General features: G+C 49.7%; 1 protein-coding gene across 1 annotated transcript in view; it reads left to right on the top strand.

Moving 5' to 3' along the window:
• Positions 1 to 18,017, top strand: part of LAMC1 (laminin subunit gamma 1) — a 71,991-nt gene that overhangs the window by 44,040 nt on the left and 9,934 nt on the right. The window contains exons 2-18 of the mRNA XM_042785551.1: positions 2,182 to 2,486; positions 4,439 to 4,569; positions 6,022 to 6,188; positions 7,331 to 7,519; positions 9,647 to 9,764; positions 9,862 to 9,960; positions 10,065 to 10,201; positions 11,116 to 11,238; positions 11,326 to 11,515; positions 11,779 to 11,891; positions 13,251 to 13,472; positions 13,572 to 13,760; positions 15,190 to 15,435; positions 15,719 to 15,872; positions 16,327 to 16,469; positions 17,193 to 17,371; positions 17,521 to 17,677. Of these exons, the coding sequence (XP_042641485.1) occupies positions 2,182 to 2,486; positions 4,439 to 4,569; positions 6,022 to 6,188; positions 7,331 to 7,519; positions 9,647 to 9,764; positions 9,862 to 9,960; positions 10,065 to 10,201; positions 11,116 to 11,238; positions 11,326 to 11,515; positions 11,779 to 11,891; positions 13,251 to 13,472; positions 13,572 to 13,760; positions 15,190 to 15,435; positions 15,719 to 15,872; positions 16,327 to 16,469; positions 17,193 to 17,371; positions 17,521 to 17,677 (2,862 nt within the window). The remainder of the gene's footprint in view (positions 1 to 2,181; positions 2,487 to 4,438; positions 4,570 to 6,021; positions 6,189 to 7,330; positions 7,520 to 9,646; positions 9,765 to 9,861; positions 9,961 to 10,064; positions 10,202 to 11,115; positions 11,239 to 11,325; positions 11,516 to 11,778; positions 11,892 to 13,250; positions 13,473 to 13,571; positions 13,761 to 15,189; positions 15,436 to 15,718; positions 15,873 to 16,326; positions 16,470 to 17,192; positions 17,372 to 17,520; positions 17,678 to 18,017) is intronic.

The following is an 18,017-nucleotide window of genomic DNA, read 5'->3' as shown; positions in this document are numbered from 1 at the left end:
TCGCCTTCAGTGAGGAGCTCTCTTTTTGAGAAGAGAGGATGTAGCGGGAGAAATGGGAAGCCTGGGAGGGACTGATTTGTACATGTGAGGTCTGCTTCTTTCCTTGCACTGAGATTCATAAGCAAGATGCTTCCATATAAATGGAAACAGAATTAATCTCTTGTATTGGGCAGCAAGGGGAGGGTACGCCTAAGCTGCATTACACTGGTAAGTGTTGATCCTCTGGAGTTTCTAGCCCTTGTGGAAGCAGTTTGGCATTAATAATGCGATTGCTTTTCACTTGTCTTCTGCGTGTAAGAAGATCTCATTAAATAACTTGACCCCAAACCAACAGTGAGCTAGTAATGAGCGAGAGCCACAGATTGTGAATGTCTGTCTTCCAGTCTTGTGCTTATGTCATCTGTAACATCGCACATGACACAAGTACAAAAGGGTATTTTGTGGGAAGGATTAAGGGGGTACAACACCCCAGTTGTCTTGCATGTCACACACAAATAGTACTTTTTAGTAGGTTGGGGTATCGGCAGAATTTTTTTTTACTTTAAACAGAAGATTGATCTTTTTTTATCCTTGGGACACATAGGTGTAAGTTTTTTGGGTACTGTATATCTTGATTTTTTTACTTCCCCCCCCCCGGGTATGTTGATTTCCAGACTTTTTGCCGTGCTGCTGCTGCTACTTTGGTGTTTCCAGCAGCCGGAAAGGACAAAGGTTCCTCCTTCGGGCCGGCCGGGCCCCGGGTGCGACGTGCCTAATGCAGGCTGGTGCTGGTCTAACCAGGGTGGCCTGCCAGCGAGAACTGGGGTTCATGACCTGATTCACTGCCATCAGGTTTTTGCGTGTGCGCTTTGAGAGGCACGTTGTTCTTGCTTGCCTGGTGCCGCCTGGTCTGCTTTAACTTGTGAAGTGAGCCACTCTGCAGCAGGTGCAAAACCTCATGTTAAAATTTAACACGGTGAAGTTAATTAATATTTCAGGTTGAGGTTAAATCCGTGTGACTTCTACAGGTGGAAAAAACCTGTTTCTCAATCCGTTGAAACTCTTCTAGCAGCTTTTCTTTTGTGCATATGTGGAGCGGTGGTGGCTGCAACCTCTGCTTAGAGCAGTGTTTTTCTTGGAGGTGGTGGGAGTGTAAAAGAGCGTGACAGGGACTAAACACCCGAGGGGTTTTTTTCAAGACAAACCTCACGTAGTTCTAGCAAGTTCCCGTTGCGTGCCAGGGTGTCCTGACGGTAGGCAGTCTGCTGGCTGAGGTGGAGCAAGGACAGCCGGCGCGCAGCTGTACGCCGCCTCCCGGGAACGTGCCCCTCGGCCGGCGGGGATGGCGGGGGAAGGTGGCTGAAGCATGGCACGGTCCTTCTCCCTTAATGATTCATGTGCGCAGGGTTAGATGTTCTAGTCACTGGAGAAGAATCCCTGAGGGGAGGATGATCTGCTCATTGCCACGAACCTGTTAGGAGGTGGACAGAGGGCACGGAGGTGGGTTTCCATTTATCCTCCTAGGAGAGGGAGAACGTGGCTAGCTTGTAAATCATTGCACTTTGGTCTGAAAAGTGTCTTGGCGACTTTAATTATGTGGTCTGGGAAACTTAAACCTTGTTTTGTCTTTCCCAGAGAATGAGTAGAAGAGGGTGTGCTCAGTAGTTCAGTGCTGGAGGAAAGGCTTCAGGAGTAGTAGAAAGAGTTTGGGATATTGTCTACTTTGGGAGGAAGCGGAGGTACGAAACAGGCTTTACAGTGTGACTCATCTTTCTGGTTAATGCTGACTCCCATACTTGTATTTGGATGGAATATTATCAAGTGGCGTGGCTCACTTGGACCCGGCCTTAGATACACGCAGACTGTGGGTCTGATGTAGTCTGTCATCTGTTGGGGTAAGGACGTTGTGGGTGATGTCTGCAGAAGAGATCTGCAGCTTGCAAGATGTGTGTTTGGTCGCACAGAAGTTTATTTGTCTACTCAGCCTGCCCACGACTTCTGCCTTCGGTTCCTTCGCCTTGTCTTTGCCAGTACATAGGACGGGAGGAGCTACTCCTGGTGCCACCAGATACTGCTCATCCTGCTGGATAGTACTAGAAGAGATGTTTCTTCCAGAGAGAGAATTGCAGTGCAGCTCTTTCCATTCCTTCCATTTTCAGTTGCTTGAGTCTTTCTCACGTCTGTCTTCTCTCATCCCCGCAGGAAAGGCCTTTGACATCACGTACGTGCGTCTGAAGTTTCACACCAGTCGGCCGGAGAGCTTTGCGATCTACAAACGCACCAGGGAAGATGGCCCGTGGGTGCCCTACCAGTATTACAGTGGCTCCTGTGAGAGCACGTATCACAAAGTCAATCGTGGCTTTATTCGGACCGGGGAAGATGAGCAGCAAGCTCTCTGCACGGATGAGTTCAGTGACATTTCCCCTCTCACCGGAGGCAACGTGGCGTTCTCAACGCTGGAGGGGCGTCCCAGCGCCTATAACTTTGACAACAGCCCCGTGCTACAGGTACGTGAGCAGGGCTGAGTCAGTGAGGTGGTCTGAGCCGAGTCTGTTTCGTGGTTGTGGATGGTGGCTTTGTGCCGACTGTGGGCCGCGCTACAGCCCTTACTCGTACTGAAGGGCCCTTGCACAGGTAAGTTGGGGGCGGACAATCCAAAGAGATGCCTCTGAAGGAAGAGCTGGACTCTTGACTCTATTGTTAGGAAGTTTACGGTATAAAAAGCATAATCGGTGGCATTAAGGATGATTTGGCATCAGGCGTCATGGAAGTCTTCGGAGGATGGATGCAAATCTCTTGCCTGCCTAGAAAGCGGCTGTGGGCATTTTGCTGCTGTTTCACGTATAAGGACAGTGGAGGGTGAAGCCTAAGTGAAATGAATATTTGAGGCATCCGCTTGTATATTTTGAGCACAAATCTATGATTCTTCATAGCCAGTAAACAGTTATTGGGAACCCTAACCTGTTCTCTTACATGTGTGTTGGAGCGGGGGAGCTTGATTTTTGTCAATAGTATTTGTTTTCTCTTACAAGCAGCTTGGTGAGGGGGCTTGGTAGAGGGCTTTTTTTGTTGTTGTTGTTAACATTCACACCACCAGTTGGGCGGTGGCCAGGAGCATACTGGGAGCACCAGTTTGTCAATTGCTTGCCACTTTCTGTATTCTGCTTGATGTCTTCTCCAGTTTCTGTTGCAACAAGTAGCTAAAGCTGTGGGGTTTGCCCCATCAGGGCTCATCTCCTTCCTTTCCGAGCTGTGATCGCCACTGGTTCCCTTTCCTCTTGGAGTAGCAGCAGCAGAGACGTGGGCACCCAGCAGGCGCGGGGCTCGCCGGTCTCTGATCTCCAGCCAGCGGGCAGGAGAGCGGAATCTGGTGGGGCTTGCTTCTGCAAACGAAAATAAAGATTAATGGGAAAGGGAGAAGAACTCCTGAAATGGAAGAGAACCAGTTTGGCCACCGTGTTGGTGTAGCTAGCCCTTGCAGAAAACAGGGTCTAATCGTTAAGGTGAACAGAGAGATTTCAAGTTAGTGATATGGCGTATCATTTTTCTCATGAACTTCTCTATTCAGGGAATAGAGACCTAACTGCTGGTTTCCTAAAATATGTCTAAGACTCTGGCGTTGCTTTTCAGAACTGAAGTAAACGTGCATTTTGTGCTCGGCATTTCCATGTATTTACGCCAGTGTTTGTAATTCAGTAAATCATCTTCTAGTACTGGCTAAGTGGCTAAGCAGTAATGTAGCTGCAGCACAGTTGTACATACAGGGATGCTTTTCTTGTGTTCTTTTTTATGGTATTTGAAGGAAAATGGTATTGCAAAAGCTGTAATAAAAACAAGGAGATACTAATGGCAGTCACTGGCTGAAGGTGGTGTGAAATTTGGGGACAGGCTACATTTGCTGTCTGTTGCCAGAGGAGGGTAGGGTACTATGGTGAAGATGCTGTGTAAATATTATGAAAAGCTCTTGTGTTGTAAGTCAGATCGGCCTGTCTGTTTTCCTTCCTCAGGCTCCCCCAGCCTCATTCGTCTGTCTTTTCGTCTGGCGGTGTACGTCGGCAGATGAGCGTACCCTAAAGCTTTTCCTGTTTGTGCTGTATGACTTTGCACAGAAACTGTGGTCAGATAGATATGTACAATTAGCAAGCTTGCATAATTGCCTGCCCTGCACGTTTTGCTGGAGAGGTTACCCACCGCTTCCCAGCTGAGAGCAGACAAAACGCAAAGAGGTTTTGGAAGGGGTACCCGGAAAGGAGCAGGGTCTGGAAAACACATCCAAACCAAGAGGATGTGGTGTAAGGCCTCTTGGGCAGGGACGGGTGAGCTTCTGAGGTGCAGAGGGGGGAAGATAATAAGGAAGGAACTTGCTGCTTGATGAATGACTTTGTGGATACAACTGCTAATGACACAGCTTGAGGGGGATGTTTGATGGTTAATCTGATGGGATTTCTGTCTGTTCTAGGAGTGGGTGACCGCTACAGATATTAGAGTGACCCTCAATCGTCTGAACACATTTGGAGATGAAGTTTTCAATGACCCAAAAGTTCTCAAGTCTTACTACTATGCAATTTCTGATTTTGCTGTCGGTGGTAGGTGAGTAGACAATAAACCTCTGCTACTTAAAGCTTTTGGTGGGGATTGCTAGAGTGCTGTAAAGATTTTGATTATATTCACATGTTACCATTAAGCTTTGGTCTTTATAGACTGTCTTAAACCAAAAATGCGGTAGAACGTATCTTATGAAGCTTGCAGATACAGTGTATAACCTCTTGTGGCTATAATTTCAGGGTAGACAGATTGATTTTTTTTTTTTTTTTTTTTTTTTCCTTCCTTGATTTGATCAAATGTTAACTGATTTGGGAGGCGGAGGGTGAAAAAAGTGACAAAAAATGTAAAACAAAAGTAAAAAACCCTAACTTTTTTCTCCTCTGTGCTTTGTGTGTTTTTCAACAGGTTATTAATTGTTCTCTGCCTATATCTGTAGCCTAGAATAACAGTAAATAGAAAATCTCAACATCTCAGCACCATACACAGTTTGGACCTATCTCCTACAAAGATCTGACACATTGTACAATACCGTGGTTGTCCGTTCCTTTTGCCAGAGCGTATTTCAGAATGCTTAAATCTTAAGTTGTCGACAATAAAATGTTTTCATAAACGGCTGAGACCAGTGCAGTGTTTTGGACTGTTTGCAGAGAGCAGTCCTGAGATGGGGGTTTGCCAACATGGGGATTTGCACTGGCTGCACCACCAGTCTGTGGAGGTCCTTGGGCTTCTGTGTTAGTCACCTCTGTGCTATTTAATTTCTTACTGATACAAGCACACAGCCAGCATGCATGCCTTTTCCTAGACTCTCATGAGAGAGAAGCTATGGAGAATATACCAACCTGAAGCCAACAAAATCTTTGCTTCTCCTACTCAGCTTACTCTGTTTTAATGGCAGGCTGCAAAGGAGTTGGTTAACATTCTCGCGTTTCTAAATGCCTACCTCAAGCCAGCTGCTCCTGTTTGTTTCAGAGAGTGGTTTGGGTTGGAAGGAACCTTCAAAGATTGTGCAGTCCACCCCTCCTTACCCTGACGTGGGCAGGGACCCCTTTCCCCCAGCCCAGGGGGCTCCCAGCCCCAGTCCAACCTGGCCTTGAACCCTTCCAGGGAGGGGGCAGCCACAGCTGCTCTGGGCATCCCTGGGCCAGTGACCCAGCACCCTCATCATAAAACATTTCTTCATTATGTCCAATCTAAACCTCCTCTCTTTCAGTTTAGAATCATTGCCCAATTGTCACTAGCAGGCCCTGGTACAAAGTCTCTCTTTATCTTTCTTGTAAACCCCCTTTAGCTACTGAAAGACCTCAGTAAATTCTCCCTGGAGCCTCCTCTCCTCCAGGCTGAACAGCAGCAGTTGTGTTCTCAATTTTGTTGTGACCATCTACCTTCAAATTTGTCTCGTCTCAGGTTTTCAGAGCTCGGCTTTGTTTTGGGGATTGCTCTGTGAGTGACCAGGATCCCTGGAGTTTAAATACCTGTTCCTTGTCTCTCGTTAACCAGATGCAAGTGTAACGGCCACGCGAGCGAGTGCGTGAAGAATGAGTTTGGGAAGCTGGTCTGCAACTGCAAACACAACACCTTCGGGGTCGACTGTGAAAAGTGTCTTCCTTTCTTCAATGACCGTCCGTGGAGGAGAGCGACAGCAGAGAGTGCCAATGAATGCTTGCGTATGTGCGGCCACGCTTGAGGGGAAAACCTCTCCGGGGTTGGGCCCCTGCCTCTGTCGGCATCCAGAAGCTGGCCCTGCGTGGTTTCAAGTTATCTCGGTTGCAGTTAGCCAGGGTTAAGCACAGTTCTGGTGGTTTTCAGCAGAGATTTTGTGGGGCTGCTGGTCATTCCACTCCTATCCTGTAGGAGCTTTCTGGTAGATCCCTAGAAAGGAGCATCTCCTTTGTGGAGAAGGATGGGAGCGACCTCTAGGAAAGAGGTGTGCGGCAAAAATGTAACGGCTTGTACTTTAGGGGGCACACAGAAAAAAAACCCACGTATTTAGTGTGCTGGAATATAATTGCCTTTTAAAAAGCTCCTCATTTAGCATCCCCTGACTTCTTCTTGTATTTGGGTTATTGCTTTTTACAATTACTTGTTGATTATTTCATCCAGTTTTGAGGCTGTTGCAACAGTATTGGACCACAAACGCAGATCTTTGTGACTGAATGCCAATTTTTTTTTGCTTGGTTTTGTGTTGCAGACCACAGCTCCTGGTAGTTTACTTTATGGGGAAGCTTTTTCAGACAGAAAAGTTTTCTTCCTGTCTGACCTCTGTGTGTGTTGATGGGTCCCAGCTGTCTGGTCAAGACCTGTGGCTTCCCTTAACAGGCTGGTGAAACCCATGTCTCCTGCTCTCTAGACAGAGGGGATTTGTAATCCAGGGGAGAGATTCTCCTTACAGCATGGAGTCAGCCTCGCTGTTATCCTCTCGTGCTCGTTTCCACGAGTGAGATCGGTGTTGCTGTGTGGGAGGGCAGCATTTCAGCTGCAAATGGCACCCCGAAGTGGAAGGGAATAGGTTAGAAATTGCTGGTTTTCTTCTGGGGGTAGATGAGTGTGGTCTCGAGGAGCCTGTTTCACCGTTCCAGCCTTGCTTCCCCCTCCCTACACTCAACCACCACAAAAACATGCTTCCCCCTCTTTCTTCTCATGGATGCACAAACGCCTCCGGGGCTCTGTGCATGGGCCTCGGGATGGTTAAAGGCTCCTACTCCAGCTCCCCTACACCTTAATATCGAGCTTTGTGTAGGGGGTTTGGTGACTGTCGGGGTCGGATGGCCGCGGGTGCCGGTTGCTGATGGTGCCCTTGTCTTTGCAGCGTGCGACTGCAACGGGAGGTCGCAGGAGTGCTACTTCGACCCCGAGCTGTACCGCTCGACGGGCCACGGGGGCCACTGCACGGGCTGCTCAGAGAACACTGACGGTGCCCGCTGCGAGAGGTGCAGGGACAGCTTCTATCGCCTGGGGAGCGAGGAGGGGTGTCTGCCCTGCAGCTGCAACCCAGTCGGTAAGCAGTGGCAGCAAACCTTTCTGCTCGCCAACTTCCAGGCGCAAAAGCTAGCTCCTCTCTCTGTTACGCAGCTAATTGCAAAGCTACGGGGGTAAAGAGAGAGGGGTCTGTTTGTTTTTTCTTTTCTTTCTTCTTTTTTCCCCATGTAGTAAATGTTTATCGGGTTGTATTTTGGTTTAAATTACCCTTGGATCTACTTGGGGTTGGGGTGGCAGGGGCAGATGGTTCACCTCTGCAGCATTTACTCCTTCAAACATGTTCTGAAATAGTTTTGGGGTTTCTTTTGGTTTGGTGTGGTTTTTTTTTTGTTGTTGTTGTTTTTTTTTCCCTTCTCTTTTTTTCCCCCTCTTCACTATGTGTATGTTACCCTGGACACTCCCAGTGCTAAAGAGCTCATTTAAATTCTTAATAAACAAGATGATGTGAGCAGATATTTCTGGAAGTTGTTCATACTGAAGAATTATAGTGAACTTTAGCTGCATCAGTTTCTCCTATTGAGTATCCAAGAACTATAAATACAAACCAGTGAAACCTTAAACACTAAAAGGGGTGGGGGAGAGAAAAAACAAATGCAAAATATGTAGTTAAACTCCTTTTAAAAAAAAACCCCAAACAAACAAAAAAAAAACCACCCAAGCAAATACCCAAAACAATACCAAAAAACACCAAATGGAAAAACTTCTGGCAGGGAAAACAGATCTTTTGTCATCAAGGGAGCCACTTGACCTGTATGGAGCGATTCTATAACTGTACCAGCCCACAGCAAATAAGGAGGAAGGAGACAAAAGGGTAACAGATAGTAAGATATGAAGTGAGGTTCCAAAATAGAGTAGCTGTAATAAGTAATTGCTTGCAGCATACTTTAAAAGCAGCCAGCGAGAGGTCTGCCAGAATACGTCTCCTGTCTAATTTGGTCGGAGAGTTGTACAGTTGTGAAATTTTTGACCAAGAAAGGCCTCTTTCTTCCTCTGCCTGCTCTCCCAGGTCCCTGTGTCGGACCTTATTTTAAGAGGGGTCAGGGTTGGTTTGGTGTCAGCTGAGATGGTCAAGAAGAAGCAGGAAGGTGACTTCTTGGGTCTTTAAGGACAAATGTCAGAGGGCTTTACAACGTAGCCGTCAGCTTGTGTCTCGTGGCATGCTGGCACCCAGGGTGTATTTGAAGCCCCCGGATAGGTTTAGATTGCTATTTTTTGTCCAAGTACTGTTTTTTGCAGTCCCACTTACAGTTATTTGGGAGAGGGCTTTTGAACTTTGGCTGTATATGGTAAAGGTTTTGTGAGTTCTTCTGCCCCGTCCAGCCTAATCATCTTACAACTCTTTACTTTGCTGTAATCTTCTGGTGTGGATTGAAGTGGAAAGCAGCGGCTATTTATGTATATTAAAAGACTTTTCTCCTGGTAGTTAACTCTTATAGTGCTGACAACTCCTAGGCTGCTAGCTGCACCAGTGCTAGGGAGAAGTTATTTTGTCTGCTGTGGGTTAAAGAAACCTACTGCTGCTTTTTGTGCAAGTCTGCTTAAACAGAGCGGTACCTAGGAGGATGCTTTACCAAAAATGAGAGTTTTGCTGAAGAGTTTGTTAGGGTTAGTAGTAGCGCATGCAGCCTCGCTCCGAGGAGGCGGTTTAGTCTTTAAAACCAACTTGGGAATCAAGGGAGGAAATTGGAACGTGAAAAGGAGAGGTCAGGATATCCCCTGGCAAGGGGGAGATGGTGATTAGGGAGAACACAAGGGATTTGGGGACTAAAATCTTGGAAATGATGCGTTGCAGGGTCAAACATGGAATTAGAGAGGCACGTGAAGGCAACATAGAGGACAAAATGGGAATAAGGGCGAGAATGCAATTTGAAGTTAATTTCTATTTATATATAAAAAGGATGGGTGGTTCTTAAAAGCTGAATATAGTCTGGAAGACTAGATAATGATTAATTTCTCTAGAGCTGTGAGGGGAAAAAATCCCTGTGAACTAGAGGGAGTCTTGAGGTAGTCTGTCCCTTTTTGGCTTGAAGCTATGCTCCTCATTTCCTTTTCCCATATTTCTTGCCCATTTTGTAAAGTTTCAAAAACTGCAGGCTACTAGAGCCGGGTGGGTCTGCTGAGGTGCCTGTCCCTGCTCTCCCCCCAGGCTCCCTCAGCACGCAGTGCGACAGCTACGGCCAGTGCAGCTGCAAACCCGGCGTGATGGGTGACAAGTGTGACCGGTGCCAGCCAGGTTTCCACTCCCTCTCCGAAGCTGGGTGCAGGTAAGGGGGACCGCTGCTCTCTAGAAGAACTGGGTAACTTTGTAAAGCTTTCTCTGTGTGGCTCTTAATGAGTGATCCTCTCTCCTGACTCTTTCAGGCCCTGTTCTTGCAACCTGGCTGGCAGCACAGGGGAATGCAACATCGAGACAGGACGGTGTACGTGCAAGGACAATGTTGAAGGCTTCCACTGTGAGAGGTGAATTTCTCTTCCTGTGGCTTTGTTTCAGGAATGAGAAACATTCAGCCAATGGCCTGGGGTAAGCATCAGGGAAATTAATTCTATTTCCTTCGCAACTTCAGATGCAAACCTGGATTTTTTCATCTGGACTCCTCCAATCCAAGGGGCTGTACCCCCTGCTTCTGTTTTGGACACTCTTCAGTCTGTACCAACGCCGTCGGCTACAGTGTCTACAGCATCACCTCCAGCTTCCAGTTTGGTAAAATTGAGCCTTCCTTTGTATCTCGGGTTAGGCTGTAGACTCATGTCAGAAGCGATTAAAAAAAAAAAAAAAAAAAAAAAAATCCTGCACCTTCCTCTTTGTGCAAGACTGCAAAGCTTGGGCAGGCAGGTCCAGGATCCCTCTTTTGGAAGTGCTGAGTTACTTCTGAAGTAACTGAGAGCTTCCATGTCTGCAGCCCGTTTGTTCAGCTAGGGAGGAATGAATTCACAGCTCTGGCCTTGGGCACCCAGTGCTAATGGATGCCGTGCAGGTACCATCGGGAATTGGAAATATAAACCTTTTATAGCTTGAGACAGGTGCTGGTGAGGGGGAATTTCCTCAGTTTTAGAACCAAATCAGGAGTTTTCTGATGGAAAGGATTATAATCACTTTAGATTTGGGGTTTACATGGCTCTTCGTAAAACACAGTTGTGTTTCTGAGGGGTCTGTAAGCTCAGGAAAAATGTTTTTTTTCATACAGTCAGTTTCCTGTGTATGCATGTTTTCATGCTGCATAGTCTGAAGAGAGCATATTTTTAATTAAAATTCCCCTGGAGAATAGTTTGTACAAAGGCGGAAACTCTCATCAAGTCATAGGGGGACCGCGGGTTCTCCTATCCCTGCTTAAGCTCTTTAGGAAAGATGATTTTGAAGCAGTAGTTGTCGCAAGGCTCGAAGTTCAGAGGGTTCAAGTCAGCACTCGAATTAGGGGCTTAAACTGGAAAGATGACATTTGCTATCTACGCTCTTCTGCACAGCTACTTTCTGAAGTCTGTTAGTGCCAGTGTACAGACCTGTAAATGAGTTATATACGGGCTGTAGGCAGTAGGACACAAGAAGTGTGTGTAAAGCTGCATCTTCAAAGGGTGTTAATTCTTGCACATTTGAATTTTTTTTTTGTTTTCTTTCAGGAGAGGATGAGTGGCGTGCTGAGCAGCGTGATGGCTCAGAAGTCTTACTCCAGTGGAGTGCAGAGACCCAGGATATCTCTGTTATCTCAGACAGCTACTTCCCCATCTATTTTGTTGCACCACGTAGGTCATTCAAGAAGCGAGGCTTTCTGTGCTGCTCACGCCTGTTCTGTTCTGTCCCCTGACTGTAAGGTTTTCTTCCCCTTTCAGGCAAGTTCTTGGGCAACCAGGTTTTGAGTTACGGGCAAAACCTGACCTTCTCCTTCCGTGTGGACAGACGGGACACGCGCCTCTCTGCAGAGGACCTGGTGCTGGAAGGGGCTGGGCTGAGAGTGTCAGTGCCGCTCATTGCCCAGGGCAACCCTTACCCCAGCGAGAACGCGCTGACCTACACCTTCAGGTGAGAGGCCTCTCCGGGCGTGGTGGGAGCAGCTGGGACCTAGCCCGTGGTGCCCCTGAGCTCTTGAGAAAACACACAGCATTAATTTTAGCTCAGAAGAGCGGTCTTATCAGGTTAATTTGAAGCTCGCTGTCTAGCAGCGTTGCATAAGCGCGTGTGAATTATGTTGCAATAGCATGCCGCCAGTTGGAAAGGGTGCTTTAAAAGGGCACAGCTGTTAGCATCTGAAAGCTTTGCTGATGATGCATGGTTCTTCTCTGTAGGCTCCACGAGGCTACAGATTACCCGTGGAGGCCCGCTCTTACAGCATTTGACTTCCAGAAGCTTCTCCACAACTTGACTTCCATCAAGATCCGCGGGACATACAGCGAGAGAAGTAAGTCACTGAGCAGAATGTTGCAGAAGAGAGGGGCAGACTCATTCATCTAGAGCTCGGGTTGCTTCATTGTAAGGCCTGATCATAAGTAGCTGTGGCAGCTTATCTGGCAAAGCCTGCGCTGATTGCTTTTCACACGGCCTTCGTATGTAACAGCTTCTCCCAGGCCACCTGAAGACGACACGGGGAAGAAAAGTGCTGCCTTTGAGAGTCTGGAATCTGAGCACCCATCACCGGCTGATTCTTTGCTTCTAAATGTGGGGGGGTTTTGCTGTGTTGCATAGCCAGGGCCTTCCAAATCAGTAGAAATATGCTGCACAGAGTCCTGAATTAGGTAGGAAAGGTGTAGGAAGTTTACAACATTTGGCCTCAGTTTCTGCTACACCCGAGAATGGTTACACCACCCCACCCAGTTCCCTGGTCTTGCTTTGGCAGGACAGTTGGGAAGGATGAGGTCTTGAAAGCGCTGCCTGTGCTGAACTTGAGTGCAAGCTCCTGATAATGAGGGTTTATAAAAACTGGGCATGAATTAGGAGCCAAAATGTCTGGGTCCTTGGGTATTGTCGTGTGGAGAAGAATTTTTGCAGAAAGGATGCAAAGGATGAATTTGCTGTTTGGGGAAGATGGGAAAGCTGGAGCTGTTTTCAGTAGAGAAGGCTCATAAGGAGGAATGTGATGGTGTGAAATGGAGGGGAGGAAAGGTGTGGAACGAGCTGTCCCCCGAGTGCTGTAGCTGCTGCTAATGTGCCGGAGCTGAGGCTCTGCTCGATGTTCTGGAGCTGCTGCGGTGGTAGCAGACACACCTCTGTAAATTAAAAACCAGCTAGGTTGTGTCTGGGCTCTGTTCTGCGCCAGGGAGGGAGCAGGGAGGAGAGGTGGGGCAGCGCTCAAATGCCAGATGAAGGAATGGCTTGAGAGGAATAGCTGAAGAGTTTGCCCTGAGGCATCTTTTTTTAGACTCTGCGTTAAGAGACAGTGTATTAAAATTGTCAGAGAGATGGTCTGTCCTCCCTAGAAAGACAGGAATTGGCTTTGGTGTTTTGGTTTGGAAATGGAAACCATATGCATGCAGAACGTAACTTACTTTTAACTGACCGTACTTGCTCACGTGCTGTTCTCAGCATCCTCCTCTGTATTGTTGTTCTCAACTTCCCTGCCCTGCACGCTGCCCTTCGTGAGCTATACTGCACCTTTCCTCCCCTGTCTAAACGTTCCTGGAGGATTTCGCTGCTTGATTCACCTTACCAGCTGTGAGCATCCACCTGCCCGATTCCTCGTGCCGTTCAGACGTGTGCTCGGTGAAGCGGTGCCGAGAGCCTTTGTGGTTACAAAGCAGTTTTCCCTCTCGGTGCTTTCCAGGTGCCGGCCACCTGGATGACGTTACCATCACAAGCGCTCGTCCCGGACCCGGCGTGCCCGTGGCCTGGGTGGAGAGCTGCTCCTGTCCGGCAGGATACGAGGGGCAGTTTTGTGAGCGCTGCTCCTCTGGGTACCGCCGAGAGACACCGAGCCTCGGGCCCTACAGCCCCTGCGTGCCTTGCGCTTGCAACGGGCACAGCGAGACGTGCGAGCCCGAGACGGGTAAGAGAGGGAGGCTGATGAAACGGGGAGCAGCGAGAGGGCGGTGGTTCTTTCCGGGTTGGCTGATGAAGCAAAAACCATGTCCCCCCTCTCTTCCAGGCGTGTGCAATTGCAGGGATAACACGGCGGGGTCTCACTGTGAGAAGTGCAGCGACGGGTATTACGGCGACGCGACGGCAGGCACGGCCTCAGACTGCCAGCCCTGCCCGTGCCCAGGCAGCTCGAGCTGTGCCGTCGTGCCCCGCACGAAGGAGGTTGTGTGCACCAGCTGCCAGGCTGGCACTACAGGTGTGTTCCTATGTGAAAAGTTTGTTTTTTTTTTTTTTTTTACACCCCGCATGCCTGTAGAAATGTGTCTCCTGCCAGTTCAGGGACTCTGACCCGCAGTGAGCAGCGCTGAAAGCTGCTGTGTCTTTTGGTTCAAATCCTTCTCCCTTCCTCAGCCCTGTTTTCTGTCCTGCGTGAGGCTCAGGGCTACCCGTGTTCTTTGTGCCTGTCTCTCAAGAGCAAAAAGCAAACAAAGGCTTAGTCTGTGCAAAGTCTGAACATTTTTGTGCTATGTAGGTGAGCTGCACTAGCTTCTAATAGAGCTCTGTTAATTGCATGGTGCTGGGCAGAAAATAGGAGAGATTTGAAAGAGCCAGGAAGGCGGGTGAGACTGAAATAAAATTAGAAGATGCAGTTTGCCAGCCGAAGAGGCACTGCAGGATGCTTGCAGGGGAGGGCCAGTGCCCTCCCTAGGAGAAGCAGGAAGGCTGCAGTGACTCACAAACACTGCCCCAGAAATACAATGCCAAATTTATGCTCAGCAGTTCCGAAGAGAAATATGTGAACAGGTACAGATCTGTTTTTCTTCGTGATAAACCATGAAGTGTGAGCGTGTAGCCGAGTCATTAAGCAGAGCCTTTTGTTCTGCCTGCAGACAGCAAGGAAGCCTTAGGACAGCTAGCAGCGCCCATGCTTCTCTGCTTATTTTTGTGCTTGGCATGGCAGAGTCCAAAGTACGGAATACCTGTAAATGCTTGAGATGCTTAGAAAAGCCCCTGACGAAGCACAGGGGCAGCTCGTGGGCGTTCCCGTGGGTGCCATTGCTTTGTGAACCAAAGCAGAGTCCAGGGGTCCAGGTTCCCTGCAGCTCAAGTGTCCATACAAGCTCATCTTTATTTGTAGCTGTGTCCTCACACGGGAGTTACTCCTGGTCTCCCGCTGCCACCTTGGGATGGGAGGGAAAAGAGGGTTTGCGTGCGGAAGAACCGCCTAAGAAACGGAGCTTATAGCTGGCTGGGGAGGTCAAATCTGCGGTAAATGCAGGGAGCTGCTGAGTTGGATGCTTCGGGGGCTGCCCCTGGAGGTTTGACAGATCTCGTTGGCAGTGGGGCTTCCTGGAGCAGTGATGTCCCATGGAGCTCTACCTGCTTGGTCTCTTAAATTACCAACAAAGGATGACAAATAGGTTTGGCTTCAAGGGACAGGAGGGGAAAGGAGGAGCTGAAATAATCCATCGTGCAAAGTTCTAGTGGAAAAAAGTGGCTTAAATTTAGCGGTGCGGCGGGATTCGTGTGTGGTTTCCTGCACCCTCCTGTCCCCAGCAGAAGGCTGAGAGCGGGGGAGGGAGCTGGCGAGTTCACTTTTCGGAAGGGACTGCAAAGCGGGGGTCCGGGTGAGACGGCAGCGAAGGGCTTTCTGCTGCAGCACGCGTGTTTCTGTCGCGCCCCAGGCAAGAGGTGCGAGCTGTGCGACGACGCCTATTTCGGAGACCCGCTGGGCGAGAACGGTGCCGTGAGGCCTTGCCGCCTCTGCCAGTGCAACGACAACATCGATCCCAACGCCGTGGGCAACTGCGACCGCCAGACGGGCGAGTGCCTCAAGTGCATCTACAACACCGCCGGCTTCTACTGCGACCGCTGCAAGGACGGCTTCTTCGGGAACCCCCTGGCCCCCGATCCTGCCGACAAGTGCAGAGGTGAGAGGCGGTTCCTCTTGCGTTTAAGAAGGGTTTTGTCCCCAGGAGCTGCTGTTTCCTGATGCCAGGCTCGTGCCCGTCAGCAGCGATGAGTGGCTTTATCCTGGTTTGGTGGTTCTCGCTTGCTGAAACGCTTGTGCCTGCGGGCGCTCGCTGCCATCGAAGCAAAAGCATTGTGCGATGCAGGGGCTTGGCTGCCTCGTGTTTTGGATCCGGGCCTGTTCAGGGACCAGCTAGCAGAGTACCAACACCGCCTGTTTCTCCGTCCCTTTTATTTTTGCAGCTTGCCACTGCAATCCCTACGGCACTGTGAATCAGCAGACGAATTGCAATCAAGTGACTGGGCAGTGCGAGTGCCTGTCTCACGTCACCGGGAGGGACTGCAGTTCCTGTGAGCCTGGCTTCTTCAACCTCCAGAGCAGACGTGGCTGTGAGAGGTGACTGTTCCCCTTGGCTCTGGGCAAAGAGCCTGGTTTTGGGGAGGGGGGGGTCTGCGCTTACCTTGTGCGGGAACGTGATGTTTGTCACAAGTAACCGGCGTGCCTCAGTGCTGCCATAGGGAAGAGCAGCAGTCAGGGAGCAGCTACGGAGGCTGGACAAAAAGCCTGGCTTTATAAATAGCTTTAAATAGGGGTTTTAAATAGAAATGGCTTTGTGACTGTTGGTAGCAGGGGCTCGTGGGTTCCTTTTTTTAGTATAGGCGCCGAGTGACCTTGCGTGGTTCGAAGGCTCGGTGCCTCGCCTCCTGCGCCCGCCCAGCACGAAAAGTGACTTTTGGCAAACGGAAGCGCTTGGGCTGTGCTGGTCAGGGCTCCTTCGGAGGGGTGCTCTGCCCGGCCCCCCCCCCCTTCCCCGTGGCACTGCCTGACCTGCGGCTGCCTCCCCCCCCAGGTGCAACTGCCACGCGCTGGGCTCCACCAACGGCCAGTGCGACATCCGCAGCGGGCAGTGCGAGTGCCAGCCCGGCGTCACCGGCCAGCGCTGCGACCGGTGCGAGGGCAACCACTTCGGCTTCGGCTCCGGGGGCTGCAAACGTAAGTCCGAGAGGCCGGAGCGAGGCGGGCGGGAAGGGTGTTGCCCAGCCGGCCTCGCCTTCGCTTTGCCTCCCCAATCTGGGAGGGAACTTCCTCACCTCCCTCTTCGTCGTGGCGGAAGCCGGTGCTTTCATGTCCGCGCCCTGCGTGGTGAAAATCAGTTTCTTGACCATAGCTTGTCCCCTTTTATTATTTAAACTGCAGGTAGGAAGAACTCCAACTTCCTAAATGCCCACTTCTCTTCGGTATAAATACGCTCTGAATCTTGTCCTGCAACAATCCTGTTTCCTAATGTTAAATCTCCGTGCAGCTACTCTGCAGATAGCCTGAATATACAGATTCTGTCTTGAGGAGCGACGGATACTGTAAACATGATTGAAAACCAGGATGATCCAAACTTTACTCCTCCCTGTCCCTGCCTGTAAAGAGCGGAAGAATTAACTGTGGTTGGTTACAATGAAATGGGGTAGAAAATCATCGTGCTTTACGGGAGAGGCAATATAGCAACACTGTGAACACATGCAGTGAATGCTGTGGCCAGCCAGACGAGCGTGCCCTGCTGTGCTTGGAAGTGCCCCGGTTGGGAGTGGGGCTCCAGCTGTGGGTCTGTGCCCCGTTGCTCTTGCAGACATTTTAGGGTATTGAGGGCGTGCTCTTGCCCTGGGGGTTTTGGGGGTATTTCTGCCTCTCCTCCAGCCTGACTGAGGGTTAACTTCCCCGCAGCCTGCGACTGTGACCCCGAGGGATCACGCTCCCTGCAGTGCCAGGAGAACGGTCGCTGCGAGTGCAAGGAAGGCTTCGTGGGGAGCCGCTGCGACCAGTGTGAAGAGAACTACTTCTACAACCGCTCGTGGCCGGGCTGCCAAGAGTGTCCGGCCTGTTACAGATTAGTGAAAGATAAGGTAAGGCTGCAAATACCACAGCTGGTACCGCTGGAGCCAGCGGCACATGCCTGTGCTGCGGCTTTCATGCCCGTGGCGGGCTGATGCTTGCTGAAAGCAGAGGGGTATTTTGCTCTGTGTTGTAGCTGTGCTCTGTCCCTCTCGCGTAGGTGGCGGAGCAACGAGAGAGGTTGCAGGAGCTGGAAAATACTATAGCAAATCTGGGTACGGGAGAAGAAACTGTAACCGATCAAGCCTTTGAAGAGAGGTTGAAGCAGGCAGAAAGAGATGTTACGGAGTTGCTCCAGGAAGCAAAAAAAAGCAAAGGTGAGTTGACCTGATCAGATGTGGACCAACGTGAAAGGTCTTTGGATGTTCCTGTTCCCTTGGGACACAGCGTGTTTTATTTCAAGCCTATGCTGTGTGTCAGGACAGACAGCTATTTCAGGTGGCGCTGACACAGTGTGTGTTGTCACCAAAATGACGGTGGCTCTGCTTTTATCCCTGCTGGTCTCCCCGTGGTCTCTGTTGTACACACAAAGATCTGCCTCTAGCTCTGTACAGATGCAAGTGTTTTATGTGTTACCCTCTTCTCCAGACGCAAAGAAGGCCTCTACCTGTTAAACAAGCAGAAGACTTTCCAATATACTTACAAATAACGCTTACG

Source organism: Tyto alba, unplaced genomic scaffold, assembly GCF_018691265.1.
Source record: "Tyto alba isolate M040663 unplaced genomic scaffold, T.alba_DEE_v4.0 Super-Scaffold_1000006, whole genome shotgun sequence".
Classification (NCBI taxonomy): Eukaryota; Metazoa; Chordata; class Aves; order Strigiformes; family Tytonidae; genus Tyto; species Tyto alba.
The sequence above is the reverse complement of the archived record's forward strand: the minus strand, read 5'-3'. Positions and strand labels throughout refer to the sequence as shown.